This window comes from Nyctereutes procyonoides, unplaced genomic scaffold, assembly GCF_905146905.1.
Source record: "Nyctereutes procyonoides isolate TBG_1078 unplaced genomic scaffold, NYPRO_anot_genome, whole genome shotgun sequence".
Lineage (NCBI taxonomy): Eukaryota > Metazoa > Chordata > Mammalia > Carnivora > Canidae > Nyctereutes > Nyctereutes procyonoides.
The window spans coordinates 5,458,605-5,484,738 of NW_026575131.1; the positions used below are offsets into that span (position 1 = coordinate 5,458,605).

The 26,134-nt window shown below is 38.1% G+C and overlaps 1 protein-coding gene across 6 annotated transcripts in view; it reads left to right on the plus strand.

Moving 5' to 3' along the window:
• TMCC1 (transmembrane and coiled-coil domain family 1) overlaps positions 1-26,134 on the plus strand; it is a 238,747-nt gene that overhangs the window by 180,637 nt on the left and 31,976 nt on the right. The window contains exon 1 of one of the 6 annotated variants that reach the window (XM_055343374.1): positions 15,142-15,282. The exons of the other annotated variants lie outside the window; for them this stretch is intronic. Coding sequence (XP_055199349.1) covers positions 15,220-15,282 — 63 coding nt within the window. The 5' untranslated portion in view covers positions 15,142-15,219. Of the gene's footprint in view, positions 1-15,141; positions 15,283-26,134 lie in introns of those variants that run through there. 6 annotated transcript variants of the gene reach the window in all.

Here is a 26,134-nt window from a genome sequence, read left to right on the forward strand (position 1 = left end):
GTCTATTACAGTATAACCACTCCAAAATTGAGTGGCTTAAAACAACTATTTTATTTCCTCACAGTTTTGTGAGTCAGCTATTTGGGCTAGGATTAGTTGAATGGTTCTTGTGCTGGTCTTGCCTGGAGGTCCTTATCATTCCTGGATGGCTCAGGTGGAGCTGGATGGTCAAGGTGGTCTCCCTTACATATCTGATAGTTGATTCTGGCTGTTAGTTGAGCCTGTCTCTATTTGGTATGTGGATTTTAGCCTGAACAGCTATAAGGATGGAGTTGCCATTAACTGAGATATAAAGCCTTCTGGAGTCCAGCAAGAGAGAACAAGCCTCAATATACAAACACATTTCAAGTTTCTGCTGTGTCACATTTGATATTTCACTTGGCCAAAGAAAGTCCATGACCAAACCCAGTTTCACAGAATGGAGAAATTGATTCCACTTTTTTTTTTTAAGATTGTATTTATTTATTCATGAGAGACACACAGAGAGGGGCAGAGACATAGGCAGAGGGAGAGAAGCAGGCTCCTTGTGGGGAGTCTGATGCAGAACTTGATCCCAGGACCCTGGGATCATGCCCTGAGCTGAAGGCAGACACTCAGCCACTCAACTGAGTGGAAGGAATGAGAAAGTCAAATTGTAAAGAGAAGGGCATACTTGATTGGATGAGTTTGTGGCTATTAATCTCCCACACAGAGAGCCAGATCAGAAATGCCCTTGAAGCCATGTTTAAGGACTGGCTTGTTCTTTGAATGTAAACGGAATGCATTGAAGAATTTTAAGAAGAATGACATGATTTGATTTTTATTTTTAAAGAATCATTCTGGCTTAGTACTGAGAATAGATTATATGGTGGTGAGGGAGACCAGTGAGGAGACCATTCTAGTAACCCAGACAAGATATGATCATGGCTCAGACTAAAGTAGCCGAAATGAAGATAATGAGAAGTGATTAGATTTTTGGATGTATTTTGAATGTACAGTCAACAGGATTTTTTGGTGGATTGGATGTAAGGTATGAAAGAGAAATTGATGACTACAAGGATTTCAGCTTGAACACCTGGAAGAATGGATTTGTCATTTAACTGAAATGTCTTCTGGTGGGGCAGGTTTTGTGGGAAAGAGCAAGAGTTCAGGTTGAAATATCTGTTAGATGTCCAAGTGAGAATGTTGAATCGACTGATGAATTGGAATTTAGGAGTTCTGGGCTGAAAATAAAATTGAAGGAGGTATGACAATTAAATGGTATTTAAAGTCAAGAGACAAGATGAAGTTACCAAGAGAGGGAATGAATGTAAATAAAGGCAAGAAGGTAAATAAAGGAAAAAGAACTGACCCTGAATAATCCAGTGTGAGAAGACCAAGAGGAGGAATAGTGGCCCATGATGGATGAAGAAAATCAAGACACTATGGTATATTGGAAGCCAAGTATAGAAACTTGATAGGAGGAGAGAAACATCACCTCTGTCAAATGATGCTGCTAGGTTGAGTAAGGTAAGGATTGAGAACTCATCTCTGAATATGGTAATGTAGGGGAATGATTGGTCATCTGACAAACATTTCTGTGGTAGAATGATGAGATTAAAACCAGTTGAGTGAGTTTGAGAATGGGAAGAGACGGATTTGGAGACTGAGTTTTGGATCATTTTAATGAATTTTACTTCATTAAGGAACAGAGAAGTGAGCAGTAACTGGTAGAGGAAATGGGGTCAAAAGTTTCTTTAAGGTAGGAGATGGGGAAAATGTTGATGGAAAAAAATTAGTAGAGAAGGAAAATTGATCCATTTCTTTCATTTATTTTATTTAATAAACTTAATGTACAGGCACTAATCAAAGCACTTTACGAATATGAACTCACCTAATGCGAGAATGAAACAGTGACTGGCCACTCAGTATAAAGTACAGTAATAGGTGCTCTCAGGAGTTGAGTAATGTGTAAGACACATCTCTGACTTAAGGACTCATGGTCTCTATTAGAAAATATAAACACTCGCAAAAATAACTAAAAATCGGAAGGTGATATAAAATAGAAGTTACACTGTTTATATAAGTTTAGAGAAGGGAGATTATTTTCAGCTAGGGAGTAAGGAGTGTCCATAATTTAATTCCAGTTAAATAACACAGGGCCTTTAAACTAAAGATAGGCTCATTTGGACTTCATATATTTTTACCTTGAGCATAGACATGAGTGTGTGTGTTTTAAGTGTAGACTGGGGACAGGGTTCGAAGTAGGAGGGAAAACATTTTCAATATATAGTCTCAAGTGGTCAAAAAAGCAAAAAAGACCTCAGATACTCCTTTCTCTATTGCCATAATTGTCATATTCATGTTTATACTTCTAATCCCCATATGTAGGTAGGAAGGGGAAGGGTATGTGAGTGTACATGTGAAAACTGCCTATGCATCTTCAGTACCTAAAGTACAAGTAGTCCTCTTTTAGTCCTCTATTTGACTCTATTAGATATACTAGATAGGAGCCTATCTTTGATTTTTTTTTAAAGATTTATTTATTTATTTATTTATTTATTTATTTATTTATTTATTTATTTATTCATGAGAGACATACAGAGAGAGAGAGGCAGAGACATAGGCAGAGAAAGAAGCAGGCTCCATACAGGGAGCCCAGTGCAGGACTCGATCCCAGGACTCCAGGATCACGCCCTGAACCGAAGGCAGACCCTCAACTGCTGAGCCATGCAGGCGTCCCATATCTTTGATTTTAAAATAGTTTGGGGAACAATCCAGATTATTTTTCAGACAAGTAAAATGGAACATTTGAGAGGTATAACCCAGGAAATAGAATTACAGTAATTACAATATGTCCTTTAATTTTCAGTTGCTCTTCATGAAAAGTGTAGTGGTTGTTGGAAATCTGAGGATAAGTAAAGAATACAAACTATTTAGATTGATACTTGGGTGAAAGAAAGGATTTTATATTCAGTGGAAATTTGTGAGGATAAGTTTATAGAGAATCATTTCTGGAGAGTGTAGGAACTTAATTCAAGTTGGCTTTTTTAATCTGGTGGTTCCTCTATTGTCTATTTTTTTTAAAAATCCAGGTACATTCTGGGGCAACTGGGTGGTACAGTTGGTTAAAGCATCCAACTCCTGGTTTCAGCTCAGATCATGATCTCAGGGTCAAAGTCAACCCCTGCATCAGGCCTCACGCTCAGGTCAGAATCTGCTTGATACTCTTTCTTCCTCCCCTTCTGCGCCTCCCCCCTTTCTCATGCACACGTGTGCATGAATGTGCTCACGCACTCATTCTCTCTCTGAAAAACAAACAAAATCTTTTTTTTTTAATATAGACACATTTTAATTATGTCTTGATTGCAAATTCAGGGGAAGGATTCTTCTGGGGATGCAAAAGAGCTCACAAAAAGGAATATAGATGGCCAAATTACATATCAAACAATGGTCACGTATATTCCTAATTAAAGGAATGCAACTGACAATTAAAATGAAATTTTTTTAATATTTATTTATTCATGAGAGACACAGAGAGAGAAGAGGCAGAGACACAAGCAGAGGGAGAAGCAGGCTCCATGCAGGGAGCCCAATGTGGGACTCAATCCCAGGACTCCAGGATCACGCCCTGAGCCAAAGGCAGATACTCACCGCTGAGCCACCCAAGCATCCCATAATTAAAATGAGACCTTATTTTCACTTATCAGAGTAATCAAAATGCAAAAGTTTGATACCTAGAGCTGGCACAGTCATTTGCCTACACTGTTGGTAATAGTCCAAATGCTGTAATGTTTCAGAAGGGTAATTTAGTAATCTCTACCAAAGTGTAAAACATATGCACTCTCTGATACACTGATGGAATTTACATTAGTATACCCACAGAAGTTCACTAAGATATACATAAATATGTTATAGTATTGTCATTTAAAAATGGGAAGAAATCATTTTGTTGTGTTTTTTTTTAAGATTTTATTTATTTATTCATGAGAGACACAGAGAGAGAGAGAGAGAGGCAGAGACAATGGCAGAGGGAGAAGCAGGCTCCGTGCAGGGAACCCAATGTGGGACTCAATCCCGGGATTCCAGGATTATGCCCTGGGCCAAAGACTGACGCTAAACCGCTGAGCCACCCAGAAATCTCCAGAAAGAAGTAATTTTGATGCCCATTTGAAGTACCACAACATTAAATAGCTGATATTTAATCAGATATTTAAAAGATAGTGCAGCCTTCTTCCTTACCAAGGAACCAGATGCCATATTGTCACCATTTGACAGTTATCAGGTGGGTTCAGGGGACTCTTGTTTCCTAGAAATAAAGGCTTTTCATTTATTCTGTTAATGGCTGTCACTAGAGCTAAGATGTGTTCAGAGTGAGAGATCAAATACTCCAAGATGAGTCTCACCAAAGAGCTATTAAGAGCAGCATCAGCAACGGTAAGAAGCTGCTAATTAGAAAATAAATCTTTTTTAAGAAGTAAAGATTACATGGATTAATATGTGAGAATGAAATGGAGGAGCGGGTAGTCTGGAGAAAGTTTACCACAACTCTACATCTTCAGATAATTCTTTTTATTTCTAAGAGCTCCATTTTCATTTTGAAGAGCAAAACTGCCATTAAGGTCACATAATTTGAGAGGAGAAAGGAAAAGAGAATTTGTATTACATACTTCTTCCTAAACTAAAGCTGGTTTTAGATTCTACATCATTGCATTTACAATTATGGTAGTTCCTTTTATCATATTAAATATAGGCCGTTTTCTGAACAATCTAACTTTTGCCTGTTTAATGTTTTCCCTTGTGTGAGCTGTGGTAAATTGCTTGCATCATTTGACTGTTATTCTGCACTGAATTAATTATATGCCAGATTACCTCTGAGTTTTGGAGCCGGATAAAGAGAAATAGTAAAGCCAAGTGCAGGACATCCAGGTGGCAGCTGTTCATACCTCAAACAATGAGCAAGATCTGTAGAACTACACTCAGTATCTTCTTTTGGAGCATGAAAGCAGGATTAGAGTAAGGTAGAAATCTTATTGGTTCTTACTGACCAGGTGGTTATGGTTTTCACTGATCAGCATGAACATTTTCACCTTGGAGCAAGGGCTCTAGATTGCATTGCTGTTTCTTTTTTCTTTTCTTTTCTTTTCTTTCTTTCTTTTCTTTTCTTTTCTTTTCTTTTCTTTTTCTTTTTCTTTTTCTTTTTCTTTTTTCTTTTCTTTTTTTTTTTTTTTTTTCATTGCTGTTTCTAAAAAGAATTTTATCCAGGGACGGAGGCTCAAGAGACCTGGTTTATAGTACCAGCGCTCCATAACTAGATAGGAACTTGGGGAATTCAGTTAATGTGCCAGAGCTTTATTTCTCATGATAAACCTGTTTCACAAGATAACCTCTCATGATCTTCAGATTTTAGGAGGCTCAGATGAATATCATGTACATAAATACACATGTACAGACATATATAGATTGGTTTTAAAAATAAAATATATATTTTCCTATAGCTCTCAGAAATAGAGACTCAGGCCTCAGACTTTGCATATATTCTGTTTCTAGACAGTTATTAGGTTTGAAAAGCAATTATTGTTATTTTTAAATAATCTCTACACACAAGAGATTATTGAGACACAGACTCCCAACCGTGAGATCAGGAGTCACATGCTCTGCTGACTGAGCCACCCAGGTGCCCCTAAAAAGCAGTTTCTTAACCGATTTCCTTCATTCCTCCCTCCCTCCCTCCTGGGGGTGGGGAGGCATGGCAAAAGGAGAGGAGGAGAAAATCTTAAGCAGGCTCCACACACTGTGTGGAGCCCAATGCAGGACTTGATCTCACAACCCTGAGTTCATAACCTGAGATGAAATCAAGATTTGGACGCATAACCTGCTGAGCCACCTAGGCAGCCCATGATTACTATTTTTAATTACAAACTATAGACAGTAAATGAAGAACTTTACCTTGCTTCAGCTGGAACTAATAGTATACAGGAAAACCTGGATTTAGATAAAGTCGTTTTACTTTGGGTAGAGTGATTATTTGCTTTGAAATCATTCATTTTATAATTTCTTTAACCATTTTTAAGTCCAGTGTAATACTATTAAATGTAATAAATATTATCCTATATGTAAATCTTTAATTTGCATATTGTTTTGCAGAAACCAAATCTGCCTTAAATGAGAGCAGTATATCTTTGATATTAATATCTGAGATCTGCCAATTAATACATTGGAATTGAAATTAGTAAATATGTACATTGAAATAGGTGTATGTGTGTACCTTTAATATTTTCTTGATGATCTAAAATTTCTGAACATTAAGAGTCTTAAAGTAAAACTATAATACTTAAGTTCAGTTTTTATTAATGTTACAATTAGGTGTAGCAAGGTATTTTTCTAGATACTGTTAATTCTTTGAAAAACAGACAAATTTTCAGTCTACTTAGCACTAAATTGTTACCGTTAAGGACTAGTGGTTAGGAGTACATGAATAAGTACTTTATAAAAGAAACCCTAATGACTAGAGTATTAAACAGATTTTCTAAATTTGAGTTATCCCAAGTAAATTCATTCCCTTTTTTTTAAAAAGATTTTATTTATTTATTCATGAAAGATACACGAGAGAGGAGAGAGGAGAGAGAGAGAGAGAGAGAGGAGAGGCAGAGGGAGAAGCAGGCTCATGCCGGGAGCCCGACTTGGGACTTGATCCCGGGTCTACAGGATCAGGCCCTGGGTGGAAGGGGGCGCTAAGCCGCTGAGCCACTCGGGCTGCCCTTATTTCCTTTTTAAATAAGATTACTATATTGGTAGATTAGAGGTACTCTGAAAACAGCATATCTAGATTTCAGCAGTGCCTTTAACAGTTTTTTATGATATCTTTGGGGGGAAATAATAACTGATTATTCATAACTGAGTAAGTGAATGAGGCTATGAAAAGAGTACTAACTAGATAAATATCAGCCTGGAACAAGTTCTCTGATGGTTTGCTGCAGGATAGTTCCTGTCCTGTTCAACCTCTTCATTAAAATTCTTGGTGAAAGAGATTGCTAATGTTAATCGAGAGTTGAAGATGTCAAGCAGCTAAAAAGAATAATTAAAATTTTGAGCCATATAATTGGAATCAATTGGTATTCGCGAATGAAAAGCAGAAGTCATCACATATGTGATTCAGCTGTACCACATATATGTAATTTATGGAAAGGGCAACTATTCTTAACACCATTTTCAGTTGAAGAGAAAGCAAACTAGAACTAAATTAAATGCTACAACTAGGTCTAGCAAATCTCTTAACACTTAACAAAGTGATTTAGATACTGCACCAAAGAGAGTCTATATGGTGTTATTAATTTTACCTTAATATTAGGATATTGTATCAGAAACATTCTTGTTAATATAATTAAAACGTGAGACACCCTGAGAGCAAACAGTTCCTAGTAGTTGAGAAGAATAAATGAAATGACTAAGAGTATCCCCATCTCAATTTTGTTTACAAAGAAACACTAAAAGAACATTGTTATCAATTATTGATCATGAACAAATTTGTCTTATTAAAGTTTTCCCCCATAAGGTTATTAAGACAAGCACTAGGTTATTGGGAATTCTAATTAGGACTTTTCCATTCCAACTCCCTAGATTAGTAGTCTACAAATTCTATAACACCTTATAAAGCCTTAGCAGTTTTCTCAATTATAACTTCAAATGTTCTACAAATTTTTTATCAAATCATAAGGAGATTTATAGTTTTTTATAAATTTATAGTTTTTTATAGATTTAGTTTTTTCAGAACACATCATAGAAAAATAAAAAAAAATATTTATTTCATGAGTGGCTGCTGAAGTCAGGAACAAACTAGAAACAGTTCCATATTGATTTTCTAAATAATGGCTTGAAAACAGAAATCTTCCATATTTATTGCTTCTTAGTCTTATATGAGAAATTTGTCCCTCAGACATTTCTAATAAATTCATTTAATCATGGGGTGGGTTATGTTTTGGGGTTTCTTGCAACTTTATTTTGGGATCCTGTGAACTTTTGCGGAGGAGGTAATTATTTTTTATGTGGTTGTAGAATCTTAGAAGCTAAACCCAGTCCTTAGAGAATTAAAATAAATTTGTAAACAAATACTGCCTAGTAATCAAAAGTGGTTCTGTAAAACATTGAATACAAAAGATGGAAGATTCCAATTCAGAAATCAGCCACAACTATCTGTAGATTTAAATAATATAAGCATATATTAGAGGTGATATGATTTATGGTTTTATTTTTTACTGATATATTCAACAGACATTTGTTGAGCCTATCCTGTCTCCTTGCCCTGGAGAACCAGAAGTGAATGTTGGGCCTTCCATATGTAGTCACCCCTGGTTTTTTTTAAATAATCATAATGAATTGGCCTTATATAATTTTTAGGGAGCCTTATCTTATAAGTAGTTTGACTAGGACCATAGATTGTTGACCTGTGTCCAGAAGTCCTTAGTTTAGTGGTTGAGAGTTTAGTGGTCTCCTATGTTAATTTACCCGTTCAAATACTATACAAGTCTGTGAACTCTAATGGAATAGAAATATCAGAACAGGGTTTCCTCTCTCTTCTTTGGAACAGGTAATTATATTGTTATATTAGTTTTTTGTTTTTTGGAATTTTGTGTGTTGTTTTTGAGAGAGCGTATGATTGAGGGGGTGTACAGAGGGAGAGGAGGAGAATCTTAAAGCAGGCTCCATGCCCAGCATGGAGTGTGTTGCGGGTCTTGATTTCACAACCCTGAGACCATGACCTGAGCTGAAATCAAGAGTCGGACACAACTGACTGAGCCACCCAGGCACCCTAATATTAGATTTTTTTAAATTATATTTATTCATGAGAGAGGCAGAGACATAGGCAGAGGGAGAGACAGGCTCCCCGTGGAGAGCCTGATGTGGGACTCACGCCCTGAGCCCAAGGCAGATGCTCAACTGCTGAACCACCCAGGCATCCCTAGATTTTTTTTAAAGTATTTCAGATAGGTTGAATCTAAGGAAATCAGGCCAGTGAACAAAACAGCATCTGTTGTTGGATTCTGACAAGTAAAATCAAGATTGAAAACTTACAGATATTTAAAGAATGAATCATCTTTTATGAAAACTCTTGAATTGTAAAATTCAGTCAGATTTCAGATGTCCAGGAACCTATCAACTCATCTCCCACCCCACCACTCCCATCACACCCTTCCCCCCAACTTTTGGAAATGTGAGAGAGTATTTTGGTTGTCACAAAGACTTGGGGAGGGAAGTGATGCTGGCGTTTAGTGCGTGGAGCCCATGGAGGCCATAATGGCCAAAATATCAAGAGTAACCTTGGTTAGGAGCACAGTCTCCAGGCATATTTCCTTCTATTCTTCCCTCTTTCTTCCTCATTAAAAAGTGAGAATCCCAGATATATAGACATTAGGAGTAGTAATATGCCCTTAGTACACTTATGCCCTTTGCACAACAGTCATTTCGTGTTTTATAGCCTGGAATTTCTTTGAGGAGCACCTGGGTGGCTCAGTCAGTCTGCCTTCGGCTCAGGTCATGATCTCAGGGTCCTGGGATCAAACCCCACACCGGGCTCCCTGCTTAGCTAGGAGTCTGCTTCTTCCTCTCCCTCTGACCCTCTCCTTCCACTCCCCACTTGTACTCTCTGCTCTCTCTTGTGCTCTCTCTCTCAAATAAATTAAATCTTTTTTATAAAGGAATTTCTTTTGAGGAAACATTGGTATGTAAATTAGAATCTGAAGGGACATTAATTCTTAATATTAGAACATATTTATTGACCGCAGGAGAAGGTGTCCTGTTACTTTCCTTATCTTTTCTCCTTTATGATTAGAATCATTAACTACTGCTGTGTGTGTATCTATTGTGTATACATTGATCCAGTTCAGTGAAGCTCTAGGAGTGAGTTTCCTGGCTTGAGCTTTGACAGTGAACCTGTGCTTATACTATTTTTCAGGAACAATGCAGATTCTCATTCAACTCGGGATCGAGTCCCACATCGGGCTCCCTGCATGGAGCCTGCTTCTCCCTCTACCTATGTCTCTGCCTTTCTCTCTCTCTCTGTGTCTCATGAATAAATCAATCAATAAATAAATAAAGTCTTTTAAAAAAAGCTTTAAAAAATAAAAAATAAAATGTCTATGCCAGGTGACACGCTGTAGTTTTGATCTAAAGCAAAGATTGGCAAATTTTTTATAAAGGTCTGTATAAAATATTTTAGGATTTGAGGGCCACATTTGCTGTTACATACTGGGTTTTTTTTTTGTTCTTTACAACTCCTTAAAAATGTGAAAATAGTTCTTCACTCTTTTGTAAGAGCCTTATAAATATAGGCAGAAGACTGTGGCTTGCTAACTCCAGCTAAACAATTGTTTTTTAATTAGATGCTTTGAGAAATAAAAGGTCAAGGATCCAAATGTTAAAGGTTATTTTTAAAGGTAAAATGACAATTCTTGGGATGCCTGGGTGGCTCAGTGGTTGAGCATGTGCCTTGGGCTCAGGGCATGATCCTGGGGTCCTGGAATCAAGTCCCTACATCAGGCTCCCCGTGGGGAGCCTTCTCCTCTCCTTCTGCTTATGTCTCTGCCTCTCTCTGTGTGTGTCTCATGAGTAAATAAATAAAATCTTAAAAGAAAAAGTTTTTTAAAAAAACTTACGATTCTCATACAAAATGAACACGTGTCAAAGTTTTTTTTCACTCCCTAATTAACCAATTATTAGGAACTGGTAGGGTGTTAAAATCGGTCCAAATGAGAATTGGACTTAAGGAAATCAGGAAATCTATATTCTCTACCAGACAGAATTCATTTGCATTGCATCATCAACACTGTCCACAGGGTAATTTCCATTTCTGCAGAGTTGCAAAATAACCTAGCTAAAGTTAAAGTTGAATACTTTTTTGCAATCACATAACCCCAAAGGATCCAATAGAGAACAATGGGCATTCCCTTGAAAGGACACTTGAAATCTTTTATCATTTAGTCTTTCACAATTTTTGCTGACAATTTCTCATCCCTCTTGTGATCTGTCGTAATTTCCAAAGACTATTCTTGATCACAAAATGGTTGGTCTCATTATGTTTGACCTATTTACATAGGTACAATAAGAATACTAAAATGATACAGACATCCTTGAATTTTCTTTGCAAATCCAGAAGTGTTAGTTGTTGGGCTTTTTTAAAGATTTTATTTCTTTTTATTCATGAGAGACACAGAGAGAGAGAGGCAAAAACATGGCAGAGGAAGAAGCAGGCTCCCTGTGGGGAGCCTGATGTAGGACTTGATCCCAGGACCCCGGAATCACGAACTGAGCCCAAGACAGACACTCAGCCGCTGAGCCACCCAGCTGCCCCAGAGCTATTAGTTTTGAGCCACAAAATTATGTATAGAAGTTTTCAAAAAGAATCTTTGGTTGGACTTTTAAACACCTCTTTTATTTACCATTGAGAGGTTAGGAAACCATGCTTAAGAAACTCACTAGATTTCACCTGCTATGCTGATAAATTTGGGTGAGTTAACATCAAATATCCCAACATTTGCTCTGAGGCTTGCAAAATGGAAGTAACTGACCTTCCTTACCACCTATAAGTCAGAGGACCCTGTAACCAAGTATCAAGTAGGTCAGTTTTCCTAGGGGGGATTTTTGGGAAGCATTGGTGCCATATATGAAGTCAACTATTACTCCTTAATGTGATTTTTCATATCTGATTAAATGAAAAATCATTCTCAGATATAGCATTACAGATACATATGGTCATATAATCCAATTATAGCCTGATAAAAAGGAGATAAGAGTGTTATCAATCCTGTGCAAAATAACTGTATTGTCATAAAAAGCTAAGGAAAACTCAGAAAATTCAGTAAGTTCCTGAATGCTGAGTATTCAGTGAAAATCAGATACCACCTATTTTATTTCGAATCACAAAAACAAAAATCTATTAAAATGTGGCTTGAAAATAGTTTAAGAAAAAAGTGAAAGGACTTCCTCATATAGCCACAAAAAAAAAATAGAATATAAAGGTAACATCAACAGTATTCTACACAAATAACCACAATAAAACTTCCTTTATCAGATCTTTGAGTGTCATTAGTTCCTGTTCAGATAGAACTTGGGTCAACAATCTATTCTCATGCAACATCTACTTTGAGCTAAAAAGCATCCTAGACATCCTGATCCAATATAGGGGTATAGTCTGAAAGCATGTCCCTAAGAGTCTTTTTCTTTGGAGTAGCAGTTTATAGAGTACCTTGCACAGTCCTTTCCATGAGACTCTAAAAGATAGTTTTAGGTATAAAAGTTATTCTAGGGACACCTGGGTGGCTCAGCTGTTGAGCATCTGCTTTTGGCTCACGGTGTGATCCTGGGATCTGGGATCGGGTCCCACATCGGGCTCCCAGCATGGAGCCTGCTTCTCCCTCTGCCTGTGTCTCTGCCTCTCTCTCTCTCTCTCTGTGTCTTTCATGAATAAATAAATAAAATCTTTTTTTAAAAAAACAAAGTTATTCTAAAAGTTTTTACTTTTCTGTATTTTGGACCCAGTTTTAGGAAAGAAAAATTAAGAGTTGGCAAAGGAGATTTGAACCCTTGATTAAGATAGGATCATGGGTGAGAAATGATACTTGGTTATTGGGTCAAAATGACAATAAAACATTATAATACATATTAAGGGAAATGATACTTGGTTATTGGGTCAAAATGACAATAAAACATTATAATACATATTAAGGGAATGCAGTTGTAAAAACTCTTAACTCTTCCATCAGTACAGAACCTTTTTTTCTTTCTGGGTTGGTTTGGTTTGGTTTTTATTCATTAAGAACGTAATGAATCAAACATAAAGCCAGAAGGTTTTTCTGCTCAAATAAAATTACACAGGTGATAAAAAATAATCTTTCATGTTATAAGATGAAGGATTAATCTGTAAGCCAAGGAAGCAAGCTCATCAAAACTCATCAAATTTTGCCAAAAAAAAAAATTTGCCAAAATATTTTTGCATATTTCATGGCTTCTTTTCAGATCCCAGTAGCATAAACCATGGCAAATCAAATTCATTTCCTAAGATTTGTCCTTTTTTCAAATTCTGTGACAGACTGCCACTTTACTTTGGGACAAAAATGTTCTTTTTCTTTGAAAAACAAAAGGACTCATATTTCTCTATCACTGTTGTTCCTTGTATAGTCGCAACCACCTATATCAATTATAACTTGTATTTCAGGGAGAAAACTAAGTGGAGGGAGTAGATAATAATAATAATAACTATCTGACAAACACAAGCATGTCAGGGGCACCGAGGTGGCTCAGTCGGCTGAATGTCTGATTCCTAATTTTAGCTCAGGTCATAATCTTGGGTTCATGGGATCGATCCTAGTGTTGAGCTCTTTGTTCAGTGTGGAGTCTGCCTGTCCTTCTCTCTCTGCTTCTCACCCCTCCCCGGTCCCCCCCCCCCCCCCCGCTCTTTCTCTCTCAAGTAAATAAATAAATAAATTCTTTTTAAAAAAAGATCTTAGCAGTAAGGAATGAGGATAGAAGTTTTCTCTGAGTGGTGAGATTACAAATTTTTGCTTTCTTTTATGCCCACTGGTGTTTTCAAAGTTTTCTATAATGAACATGATTGTCTTAAAAGAAGCTATATTAAAAATTATAATAAACAGAACTAAGCAAACATTCGCTGGTGTTGATGCTAGCTGTGCAGGATTGCTTTTTCTCGGGATCCCTGGGTGGCACAGCGGTTTGGCGCCTGCCTTTGGCCCGGGGTGCCATCCTGGAGACCTGGGATCGAATCCCACGTCGGGCTCCTGGTGCATGGAGCCTGCTTCTCCCTCTGCCTGTGGCTCTGCCTCTCTCTCTCTCTCTCTCTCTCTCTGTGACTATCGTAGATAAATAAAAAAAAATTTTTAAAAAAAAGGATTGCTTTTTCTCTTGTTTTTGTAGAAACAAATATTTACTGTGTTGAAACCTTGCAACTTAATTTTTAAGCAAAGACAAAATTTGTATTAGTCATTAAATTCTTTATTAATTTGTTCTGGATAGTCAAGATCAGAATTCTGTGTCTCTAGAGATAGAACAGGAATTTCTGGAACCATGATTTCAACCCAGAATTTTCTTCAAATTCACTTAAAGTGATTTGGATTTTATTCATCTGATTTAAACAAAGGAAGCTACACGAAGCTGGTGAATGCTGATGGAAAGACCTTCTTTGACCTCTTAGTACTATGCTGGTCTGAGCCTCTAGCCCCATACTTAAGTAGAAGTACAGAAATTTTCATAGCTTTAGGCACTAAACTCTCAGATTGTCTTGTCTGATTCCTTTCTGTGTATTAACTTCAGAGAAATATTTCTACATATTCTACAGACTACACTATATTTTGTAATAACTAAAATTCTTCCTGTGTACATTTCACAGAACTGCTTTTACAAATGAAGAAATAAAGCTCAGATCTGATAGCTTGTCTAACTAACGTGACTTTTTCGGTGCAGGAACAATCTCTTTACAATGTGCCGTTCTTTAATGCAGTATAATGGGTATTCAATAAATAGCATATGATGCAGGAGCCAAGCCTGGGCTAAAGATTGTGGTGTTTTAATCTATTGTGTAGATTTCAGTAAACTCCAGTGCCATTCATTCAGAAGCATTTTTCCCCTTCATCCATAGTGAATAAAACTTCAGCATCTCATGCTCAGTTTTTTCCTACTCAATTTTCGTTTAAATTATCTTGTGAACCTAAGATGAAAAATAAGAAACATTAGGAAAGCATAGAAATTGTTTCAGAAATCTTTTAGTCCTTTATCTAAACATGGGTAGATTGGTTTTTCTTTGTATTTATTGAACCAGGCTGCCTCAACATTTATTTAGTATGTTTTTAACCTTCTTTAAGCGTTTCTCTAAACCGTACCTGGTTTTAAAGAAGACAGATGTGAATGGTGAATTAATGCCCTGTAGCTTTAAATTCAGCCAGTTTGATGCTTTTTGTTTTTTTATAAAAGATGCTCACAGCTCCAGAAGAGAGGCAGATACTGTCTGTGATCTCCATTCTCAGAGTAAAACTATTCATTTGCATTAGCAGCTCAAGCAAACCACACACACACACACACACACACACACACACACACACACACACGATGCTTGTTTGGCAAAAGCTTTCTGTTTATTCAGCACAGAGTCCTCCCAGGCTCCCAGATGTAGAAAGCTCGAAGAGTTGATGTATGAGACAGACCCGGAACTGTACATAGGCTAAGTGGGCACTGCGGAAGATTGGCTATGCGGGGATGTTGATGTGGTGCAGCTGTACCTGCCTGTTCTGTGAAAGGCACTTCTCTGAGGCTGTGAAGGTGAGAAGCCAAGGGATCCACTAGAAGCTTCATTTCGGCTGGCTCTTTGGTGGGGGAATGCATTCCCAGTGGTAGCTGTCCTCATTTACAGCGTTATTCTCGGAAACCAAGTATGTGCAGCCGTGACAGACTGCCACAGCTTCTCTGCAGTTTGGAAGCGGGGACAAATGGAAAGAGCACATAGTCAAGAGAGGTTGTGATTTGTTCTGACTATCCAAGCTTGCTCTGACAGTACACAAATGAAGGATGAGCTTTGTGGCAAGCAAAATCAGCAGACTGCCTGACAGGGGGTTTTGGTAAGATAAATGTATTGCTTGTATTTTGGGAGGGAGGGTTTCTTGGTTTTTTAAATTATTATCTTTATTTTTCTAAATCAGCTACATAGAATTGCCTCTTAGCAAGAACTAAAAAATTTTGCAGAATCATATTTGATGAAGAGGCATGACCCAAGAAGCCAGAAAGGAAAACATTATTCTTGATCATTCAGTTGTGACCTTCAGAGATAATCATCAGGTTTTCTCGGCTGTCCATGAACAGGCAGAAACCAGGAATTTCCAGAGCAAAGAATGCCAACTAACAGATACCCTTTCTTTTCTTTGAACAGTTATAATTACCTTCCTTTTTTCCTCCCAGCTTTCCCTATGCCCTAACGTGGAAAAGAAAAAATAAAAACTCCCTGCTCTTATTGAGTTGTTGCCACTGGAACAGTAATAGGCTGAGAACATAAGTATGGAGGTGGAGGAAGGCAGGATGAGGAGTCTGCTATTTTCATAGCTGTGCGTTGGTGGGTGTTTGTCTTGGGTTCATTATCATTGCTGTTCAATATCAAGTGGCTGTTAGTGCTATATCTCTTTGCCTGTACTGTGATTTAATCCCTTTATGTTCTATTTTATATGGTTTTCTTTGCCAGACCCAATTCTGTCATTATTAAAACTTTTTCTGTTACCATTAATAATACAATTAGCGTTTATTAGAGAAAAGATAGATGTAGAAAGTAACCCTGAAATATTTATGGGCACCAAGAAAGATAAAGACATTTTCTCTTTAAAATTGAGGTTTTCAGCAGATTTTGGGGTCTTGATTTTGGAATCTATAACAAACATTTTACGACAAGTTAAAGAAATGGGTTGTATTAGATCTTGGAAAACCTACCAGAATCACTTTGCTCTAATCTACTTCAAGTTGGATCCTGTATCTTAGATTTTTCTAAGCCTGAGGATTTACTTTTCCTCATTTTAACTTAGGCAAGTATTGCTGGAAAATATGTTGATTGTTTTAGTAGTCTAACCTGACATCTTGTTCTCAGGCCCCTCTTCTCAATAGTAGAGAGAGCCAAGATTCCTAGCTGTTTAGAGTGGGCACAGAAGAGATTCATTGACATCTGACTTTTTGCTGACTCATTGGTTATATAAGCCTTGTAAATACAGTTATCCATATACTCTATTAGGTTACTGGGCAGGTGGGCCCTTCCTGTTTACTGATCTTTACTTCTCTCAGCATCCTTCTCCTTCCTAAAGCCTTTTTGGTGATATACTCTCAACTATTTACTAAGTGAATTCTAAGCAGTGAATGGACAAATCTTTTTTTTTTTTCTTTTTTGGAATTGCTTTAACTCTGTATTTTATCTTGATTTTGATGAAATTCCAAGTTCTATATTCTCTTGACACATGAAACTCACAGTAATAATACCTTTCCTCATTTATGGCCTGGTTAAAATAACAACTTCCTTTTCTATCTTTGAGAGCTCAGTTCAAATGCCATGTTGCTCAATTCTTCTGACCTCCCAATCTAAAGTAGATTTCCCTCCCTTAACATTATTCCTTCTCTCATAGCACTTGGTTTTCTTTTTTCCATTGTAGTACTTCTCACAATTTTTATTTGACTACTGGTTCTTCCATTTCTGCCACTTTTCTCCATTTAGCCATTAAGCCTCATGAAAGCAGAGATACTTTGTTTTGCTCATCAGTATATGAGCAAACACCTAGCAAAGGGTCTGGCTGAAAGTTGAAGATAGGATAAGTAGGCGGTATTGTAGGTGCAAAGGCCCTGTGGTGAGAAGAAAGGATGAGCAGCAGGGGTTGAAAAAAGCCAGTTTGACTAGAGTAGGAGAAGCATGCTGTAAGAAGCAGTTAGAGAAATAGATCCAGAGCCTAATCACATAGGACTGACTTGATAGACCATAGTCAGATATTTGTTCTTTATTGTAAGAGTTTTGGGAGGCTACTAAAATAATTTAAGCATTGGGTGGTTTAGGACTTCTTTTTGCCTTTTTTTTTTTTAAAGATTTTATTTATTCATGAGAGACACAGAGAGAGAGGCAGAGACACAGGCAGAGAGAGAAGCAGGCTCCATGCAGGGAGCCTGATGCGGGACTCCATCCTGGGACTCCAGGATCACGCCCTGGGCTGAAGGCAGACACTCAATCGCTGAGCCACCCAGGTGTCCTGAACTTTTTTTTTTTTTTTAAGTATACTTAACTATGCCCAAAGTGGGGCTTAAACACATGAACCCAAGATCAAGAGTCTCATGCTGTACTAACTGAGCCAGCCAGGCACCCAGGACTTCTTTAAAAAAAAAAAATTGGGGATCCCTGGGTGGCTCAGCAGTTAAGCGCCTGCCTTTGGCCCAGGGCGCGATCCTGGAGTCCCAAGATCGGGTCCCGCGTCGGGCTCCTGGCATGGAGCCTGCTTCTCCCTCCTCCTGTGTCTCTGCCTCTCTCTCTCTCTCTCTCTCTATGTCTATCATAAATAAATAGATGATAGATGATAGATAGATAGATAGATAGATCTTTAAAAAAAAAATTCTCCAGCTTAACTGAAAGCCTAATTGAGTGTAGGTAGATCAGTCAACATTCCATGAGAGAGATGCCAAGAGTTTGTTCTAAGGTGATGGCGGTGGAGATAGATTGGAAAGTATTATAATTTGGTGGAAATTTGGAAAGTAAAATAGGTAGGACTTGGTGTTGAATAGAAGCAAAAGGCAGAAGATGTCAGGAATTATTCCTGGGCTTTGGTTTGGTTTGGTTTGGTTTTTTGGCTTTGGGCTTGTTAGTAACCTGATGAGTAGTGATGTTTTTCCTGAGATAGAGAACGCCATAAGAAAACCAGGTTTACAAGAGAATCATGGTGTTTGGTTTTGGACATGTAGATTTTTATATAGTCAAGTAGCTTCTAGATCTAGATTCCAGAGAAGATTATACTATTACCATTGAGGAGCGTTCAGAAATATCCTTGGAATAAGACAGCCTGGGTGGCTCAGCAGTTTAGCGCCGCCTTCAGCCCAGGGCATGATCCTGGAGCCCCGGGATCGAGTCCCATGTTGGGCTCCCAGCATGAAGCCTGCTTCTCTCCCTCTGCCTGTGTTCCTGCCATTCTCTCTCTCTCTCTCTCTCTCTCTCTCTCTCTCTCTGTCTCTCATGAATAAGCAAATAAAATCTTTAAAAAAAAGAAATATGCTTGGAATAAAGTGCAAAACAGTGGTTTAGACTGACCTTGGGAGCTCATCTCCCACCAGAACCCTATTTTTATAGCTTCATGAACCTTTCAATTATCTTTAAAAAGCTACTACGTTTCCTTCTCCTGGGCTTTTGCTTATACTGGGTTGTCATCCTGAAATGCCTTTCCTTACCTTTTTTTTTTTTTTTTAATCAAAAACTTCTTTCTTCAAGGATCATTTCTTTTCTTTTCTTTTCAACCTCCTCCAAGAAGCCTCCTCTGTTCTCTTTCCCTTCAGAATATGTGACTCCTTTCTCTTTTTAGGTACTTTGCCTTCATATCTACTGTATCATTTACTTAATCAGACCTGTATTTCAGTTGATCATTTTCACATCTCACCAACTACATCATGCGTTTCTTGAAAGCAGAGATTCACCTTCTTTAGTGCCTTATATAAGGAGATCAAAGGATAATTGCAAAATGAATTAAATAGTAGAAACCTCAGTCCTTTGTACAATCTGCTTCCTTAATATAATAGCACCATATCCTTCCTCCATCTGTGTATTCCTAATTTTCTCTAGGCTGTCTCTGCATTTTTACCCTGCAGATATCTAGATACATCAGAGAAATGTTCTCCATTTCATATACAAAATCCCTGAAATAGTCATTTTCATTATATATTTTATTTGTAACTTACTGGAAAAACTGAAATCTTGCTATTCCTCATCACCTTTGAAAAAAATGGCCAAGACAGGAAGGACTGGCATCCATAAAGAAAGTAGAGACACCTAAGAGATGCTACTGTGGTTACATTGGAGCAAAGGAGTCATGACAGAGTAAGTCATGCAGGTATCTGAGGAAAAGCATTACAGGCAGGAGGAACACTAACTAGAAAAGCCTTGAAATGGGTACATGCCTGGTATATTCCAGGAACAGCAAGGAGGCCTTTGTAACTGGTGGCAGTGGAGTAAAGGAAGGAGTAGTAGGAGATACAGTCAAGGAGGTAACAAATGTGCTACAGGTGCCAGATTATGGTTATTCAGGTCATTGTAAAGACTTTGACTTTTACTCTGACTCAGAGAGCCCTTGGCCGTTTTAGGTGTAAAAGACTATTGTGACCTGATACATTTTTAAAGGATCATTCTAGCTGCTGTGTGAATTGATTATAAAAATATTATTCCAGTGATAGTTACGAGCCTATTGCAGTAGTCCAGGTAAGAGCTGATAGTGGCTTATACTAGAGTGGCAGCAGTGGAGATTTAGTGAGAGATATCATCAGATTCTGCAACTCTTTAGCAAGTAGAGCCCAAAACATTTGCTGGAGCAATGTAGTATATGTAGGGGATAACAACATAGACTCTGAATCAGACTGTCTGGGCTCAAACATTGGCTTTGCCACTTCTTTACTTCATGATCTTAAACAACTTAAATTCTTTATCTTTTGGTTTTCTTAACTATAAAATATAGTCATACCCATCTTGTAGTGTCATTATAAGAATTACACAACTTACTAAACATACAAAACATTTAGAACATTGCCTGGCATATAGTAAGTACTATATGTGTATTAGCAGCTATGATTATTGATATCGATAACTGGATAGAGTATATGAGAGAAAAATGAGTTAAAGTTGACTCAAAGGCTTTGGATATATGCATGTAGATCAATGAAGTGTGGCCATTAGCTGAGATGGGGAAGACTACAGGAAAAACAGGTTTGGGGGATATCAGGAACTCAGTTTTGTACATAGTAAATTCAGAATGACTGTTAGACATCCAAGAAGAGATGCTAAGTAGGGAGTTGGATATATGAGCTAGAGTTCAGTGAAGTATGGGCTACAGGCATACATTTGGAAGTCATTAACAAAGAAATGGTATTTAAGACCATTTTAAGGGGATCCCTGGGTGGCACAGCGGTTTGGCGCCTGCCTTTGGCCCAGGGCGCAATCCTGGAGACCTGGGATCGAGTCCCACATCAGGCTCCCGGTGCATGGAGCCTGCTTCTCCCTCTGCCTATGTCTCTGCCTCTCTCTCTCTCTCTCTCTGTATGACTATCATAAATAAATAATAAAAAAAATTTAAAAAAAAAAAGACCATTTTAAGAGGAAGAAGAATACTTAGACCCTAAAAAGGGTTTGGGGATGTATAGTTTGGATAGAGCCTCCATCCTTCAAGCTACTGAACAAGTTCAGGGATAATCAGGTTATCACACCCCCATGGAGCTTTCCAAATTCTTTCATTGCTTTAGCAATTTATCAAAACTGAGTGAAATAGGATTAAGCGGAGGCTTAGAAATCTTTTAAGAAAACTTGTGTCATAAAAGTATTTGTAAGGAATTAACTTGTAAAGGGGAACTCATTGGGGGCAGATTTTACAAATTGGCTAATCCACACATGGATTTTTTGTGTATTTTTAAATCCTCAGCAGTGACAACATTTCTGTGTGACTCTCTTTTCCTAGTTGGTACATGCTCAGAAAATAGATACAAATTTTAGCATTAGCCGATTTGTGTGCTTCAAACTATTCATTCTTCATTCTGAAGCCTCGTGAGAATGATTTTTGAATAATCCATAGCCTGAGTCACTATTTCTTTTTAACAAATTATAATCTCAGAAGGAATTTTGGATCATTTATTCTAAATGTCATGTATCCTCATGTGACATTTTTAGCATTCAAGCATGAAGTCTCTGTTTGCATACTTCCAGTAGCATACATGAACTGATATTTGAAACTCCCTGATTAGGTTGAACAATGGCACCTTTCCTTATTTTCATTGAATGTTACTCATTCTTTTTGTTATCAGGGAGAGATCTTTCTCTCACAATCTGTTACTCCTCTATCAAATTTTCTTAACTGGATGATCTCTTAAGTTCCTTCTAGCTCAAAGAACTTATACTCATAAAAATAACACTTCACCATAATAACCACAACAAAGCAGCATTTTATTGTCAACTTACACCATCACTGCTAGAATGGCAGTCTCCTTAAGTGCCTATATATATATATATATATATATATATATATATATATTTTTTTTTTTTTTTTTTTTTACTTCCAGTGCCTAACGTAGATAGGCCCTGTTCATAGGAGACATTCCTCAAAGGTTTGTTAAAATGACAGTAAATCATCTGACCAAGCTCTCGTGAGTCCAAACATCAGGCCTGGCAGTGCTAATCCTCAATCAGATCTTTTACGTAAGCTAGGAAACCAGTCCTCCTGTGACAAAGCAATTCTGAATAGCAGTCCTAGATCCTATAATGGATATTTTATAGTTGGGTTGGAGCAAGGTGGGCCAGATACTAAACTGATATTGAACAGAGTCAGTTTTTCCCCAGCAGCCTTGGAGGAATGAGTATCATCTATTAAAAGCTATTTTTCTTATAATAATTCTCATGTTTATTCCATTTGTAGTAACATAGGCTCAGTCACTTATATGAGACTAGAAGGATCATGTTAAGGAGATACTAGTGAGAATTTAAATTAAACATTTACTGGGTATCATTGCACAAAGCATTGTGCTAGCTTCTTAGAGTACAAAGATGAATATGATTTAATCCCTGTCCTCAAAAACTTAGGTCAATAGATGCAAGACACCCAAGCAATCATTTCAATATAATGTGATAAGGACATTGAGAGAGGTGTGTTTAGCTATATGGGAATATGAAGAAAGCCATTAATCCATCTGGGAGAGGGAGATTGTCACGAAAGATATCCTGGAGGAGATTACACCTGAACTGGGTCTTGAAGGATGAGTAGAAGCCAGAAAGGGAAAGAAGAACATGCCCTGGACTATGTGGACAGAGCCTGTAGGTGAAACAGCATGCTATGTCAGAAGAACTAAATTACGGGTGTGACCCTTAGCATATGTGGATTTAAATTTAAGGTTTCCGTTATTCCCAGGTAATCCATGATACAGTTTTTTGTCATTTTGCTGAAGGATGTGGTAGGATCTTGAGCCACAAAACTAGCAATCAAACCCCACCAGAATTTGCATTTCAGTGAGCATGTCCTCTACTCATTTTTACATGTGTGGTATCACCCATGAGATAATTTTAAAACTTTGTTCTTTGTGGAAAATGGACCTGAAAAGTGCTGGGTATAGAAAAGTTGTAGTTTGTACAAAAAGGAAGTTTGAGACAAACTATAGTGCCAGATTTAAAAGTGGGCAGGATTGAGCAGCCCTGGTGGCTCAGCGGTTTAGCGCCACCTTCAGCCCTGGGCGTGATCCTGGATCGGGTCCCACATCGGGCTCCCTGTATGGAGCCTACTTCTCCCTCTGCCTGTGTCCCTGCCTCTCTCTCTCTCTCTCTCTCTCTCTCTCTCTCTCTCTCTGCCTCTCATGATAAATAAATAAAATCTTTTTTTAAAAAAAGTGGCCAGTATTATTATCGTAAGTATTATTTATATATCACACTTTTTCAAATTAAGCAATAAGGGCAGCCTGGGTGGCTCAGCAGTTTAGTGCCACCTTCAGCCCAGGGTGTGATCCTGGAGACCCAGGATCAAGTCCCACGTCGGGCTCCCTGCATGGAGCCTGCTTCTCCCTCTGCCTGTGTCTCTGCCTCTCTCTCTGTCTCTCTCATGAATAAATAAATAAAATCTTAAAAAAATAAAATTAAATTAAGCAATAAGACATTTTATTTTTCTAAGCAAACGTTTCCCAGAATACTCATATAAATAAATATTAGATGAAACAGAGGTAATCAGATACTCTGCTCACTTTCTTCCACTGTTCCCCTCTGGAGTGATCCAGACACCTCTCTATAGAACCCAGGGCTGTTGCATATAACCAGAGTTCTGTGTAAAAATATGAAAGAGTCATCCCAGAACTTACAGGTATACTCCATTTGTACAAAGATTATTTATCAAGTGAGAAAAAAAAAAAACTTTTGTTAAGGGTAAAAAGGTCTGTTTGTTTTTTTTAAGATTTTATTTATTCATGAGAGACAGAGAGAGAGAGAGAGAGAGAGGCAGAAACACAGGCAGAGAGAGAAGCAGGCTCTACGCAGGCTCCAAGCAGGGAGCCCGATACAGGACTCCATCCCGGGTTTCCAGGAGCACACTCTGGACCCAAGGCAGGCACTAAACCGCTGAGCAATCCAGGGATCCCCAAAAGGTCTATTTTTAAGACTATATATATACATTGAATCTTGATTTTAGCTCCAAAGTAAAAATGGAATGCTTAAAGTTTGCTTGGTTGTGAGCTAGTGGAACTTAGTTCATTTTTATTTTCTACTACTTGCACTTGAGATTTCCTCTTCATTCCACAGTAGACTAAATGTCAGTCAGAATTGCACATGAGAGAATTGCTCAACAGAGTTGTGCTTACTGTAAGAAGGGTAGGGCATGCCATTTCTACTGAGATTCTGGAAATAGGTGAAAAGTCTTCCCATAATGAATATATACTTTCTGCACAGAGTGCTAATAGACTGTGGGATTTCTTTTCTTTTTGTTAAGGATATGGTTTTGGGGGTGTTAGCAAAGGCAAGCCTCAAGAAAATGATGATACAAAAATCAAAGGCTGAGCTGTATAACTTCTAAGGCAGGACTCTTTCCTCTGTTGTATGTTCTCAATACAACTTGCCTGGCAGAAAAACAAAAATGTATATGATGAATCAGAGCATCTTTGTGTTTCTCATTGATTAGAAGATAGATTTCTGTGCAGTTCTTAAAACCAAGATTATAAATCTCTAGGGATTGCAGTTTTTATTGGATGGGGGGAGTCTCCCAAAAATCCAACATTCTGTTCTTTTGTTCCCACTAAGCACACTTGAATTGAGCCACATACTCCCAATTTTGGTTCAAAACCATGGCCCCATATCTGTGAGGTTAAAATATTGGAAGAACAATGGAACTAGGTCTGCAGGTGCCTAAGTAATCAATTTGCTGCTGCACAACCCATTCTGTGAAATTGGCCTTAGAAAAGATCCACTTTCAGGGACACCTCAGTGGCTCAGCGGTTGAGCATCTGCCTTTGGCTCAGGGCATGATCCCGGAGTTCCAGGATTGAGTCCCACATCAGGCTCCTACAGGGAGCCTGCTTCTCCCTGTACCTATGTCTCTGCCTCTCTCCCTTCTCTCTCTTTCTCTGTGTCTCTCATGAGTCAATCAATCAATTAAGCAATCTTTTTTTAAATTTTTATTTATTTATTCATGAGAGACACAGAGAGGGGGGGGGCGGGCAGAGGCACAGGCAGAGGGAGAAGCAGGCTCCATGCAGTGAGCCTGACGTGGGACTCGATCCCAGGTCTCCAGGATCAGGCCCTGGGCTGAAGATGACAGTAAACCGCTGAGCCACCCGGGCCACCCCAATTAATTAATCTTTAAAAAAAAAAAAAAAAGAAAAGAAAAGAAATAAAAGATCCACTTTCAGAAAAACCAAAATACTCCAGATTCTGTTTTCAAATTACAAAGACTTCCTCACTTTCTATCCCCTTCTTTTACCTTAAAATGCCTTCTTTATTTTTCTCAGAAATGATGTGGATTATTTAGTGTAAATAAATAGTGCAGAGATTTCCTGAAAGAACCAATACTCTATAAAGCATAGATAAGGGGTGGCCCTGATGGCTTAGCAGTTTAGCGCCGCCTTCAGCCCAGGGTGTGAGATCCTGGAGGCCCAGGATCAAGTCCCAGGCTCCCTGCATGGAGTCTGCTTCTCCCTCTTCCTGTGTCTCTGCCTCTCTCTCTCTCTAATAAATAAATAAAATCTAAAAAAAAAAAAAGCGTAGATAAAATGACTTCACTGCACTAAGTAGACAGGACTGCTGTTGGGTTTTATTGAAGATAGTGATATTAAGTCAGGGATTTCTGACTCTCCCCTAGTTACATATAGTACTTGGATTTTGAGTTATGAACCAAGTAAAGACTAGAAAATTGATGACTTATTAAACCACTGTGTTTGGTGGTATAATCTGATTTAACATGCATTTAACATTTTTTCATATAATCTCATGAGAAAATGATAACCCCATTGTATAGATGAGAAAACTTAGGCTCAAGGAAAATAAGAAGGTGGCCCAGGGACACCTGGGTGACTCAGTAGTTGAGCATCTGCCTTCAGCTCAGGGCGTGATCCCAGAGTCCAGGATCGAGTCCCACATCGGGCTCCCTGCATGGAGCCTGCTTCTCCCTCTGCCTGTGTTTCTGCCTGTGTGTGTGTGTGTGTGTGTGTGTGTGTGTGTGTCTCATGAATAAATAAAATCTTTAGAGAAAAAAAAAAAAGAAGGTGGCCCAAAGACACCTAGCTAGTAAGGTGGCAAAGCCAGGTCTGAACGCAGGTCTTCTACTTCTGTCGCCGCTCTTTTCCACCATGTTCTTCATACATGATTGTGCTAAAAGCTGGGTGCTGCCTTGTTCTGAGACTTTCGTATACTCAGAGAAAGTTGATAGATCTTCAATGCGTATGCAAGTGAAAACTG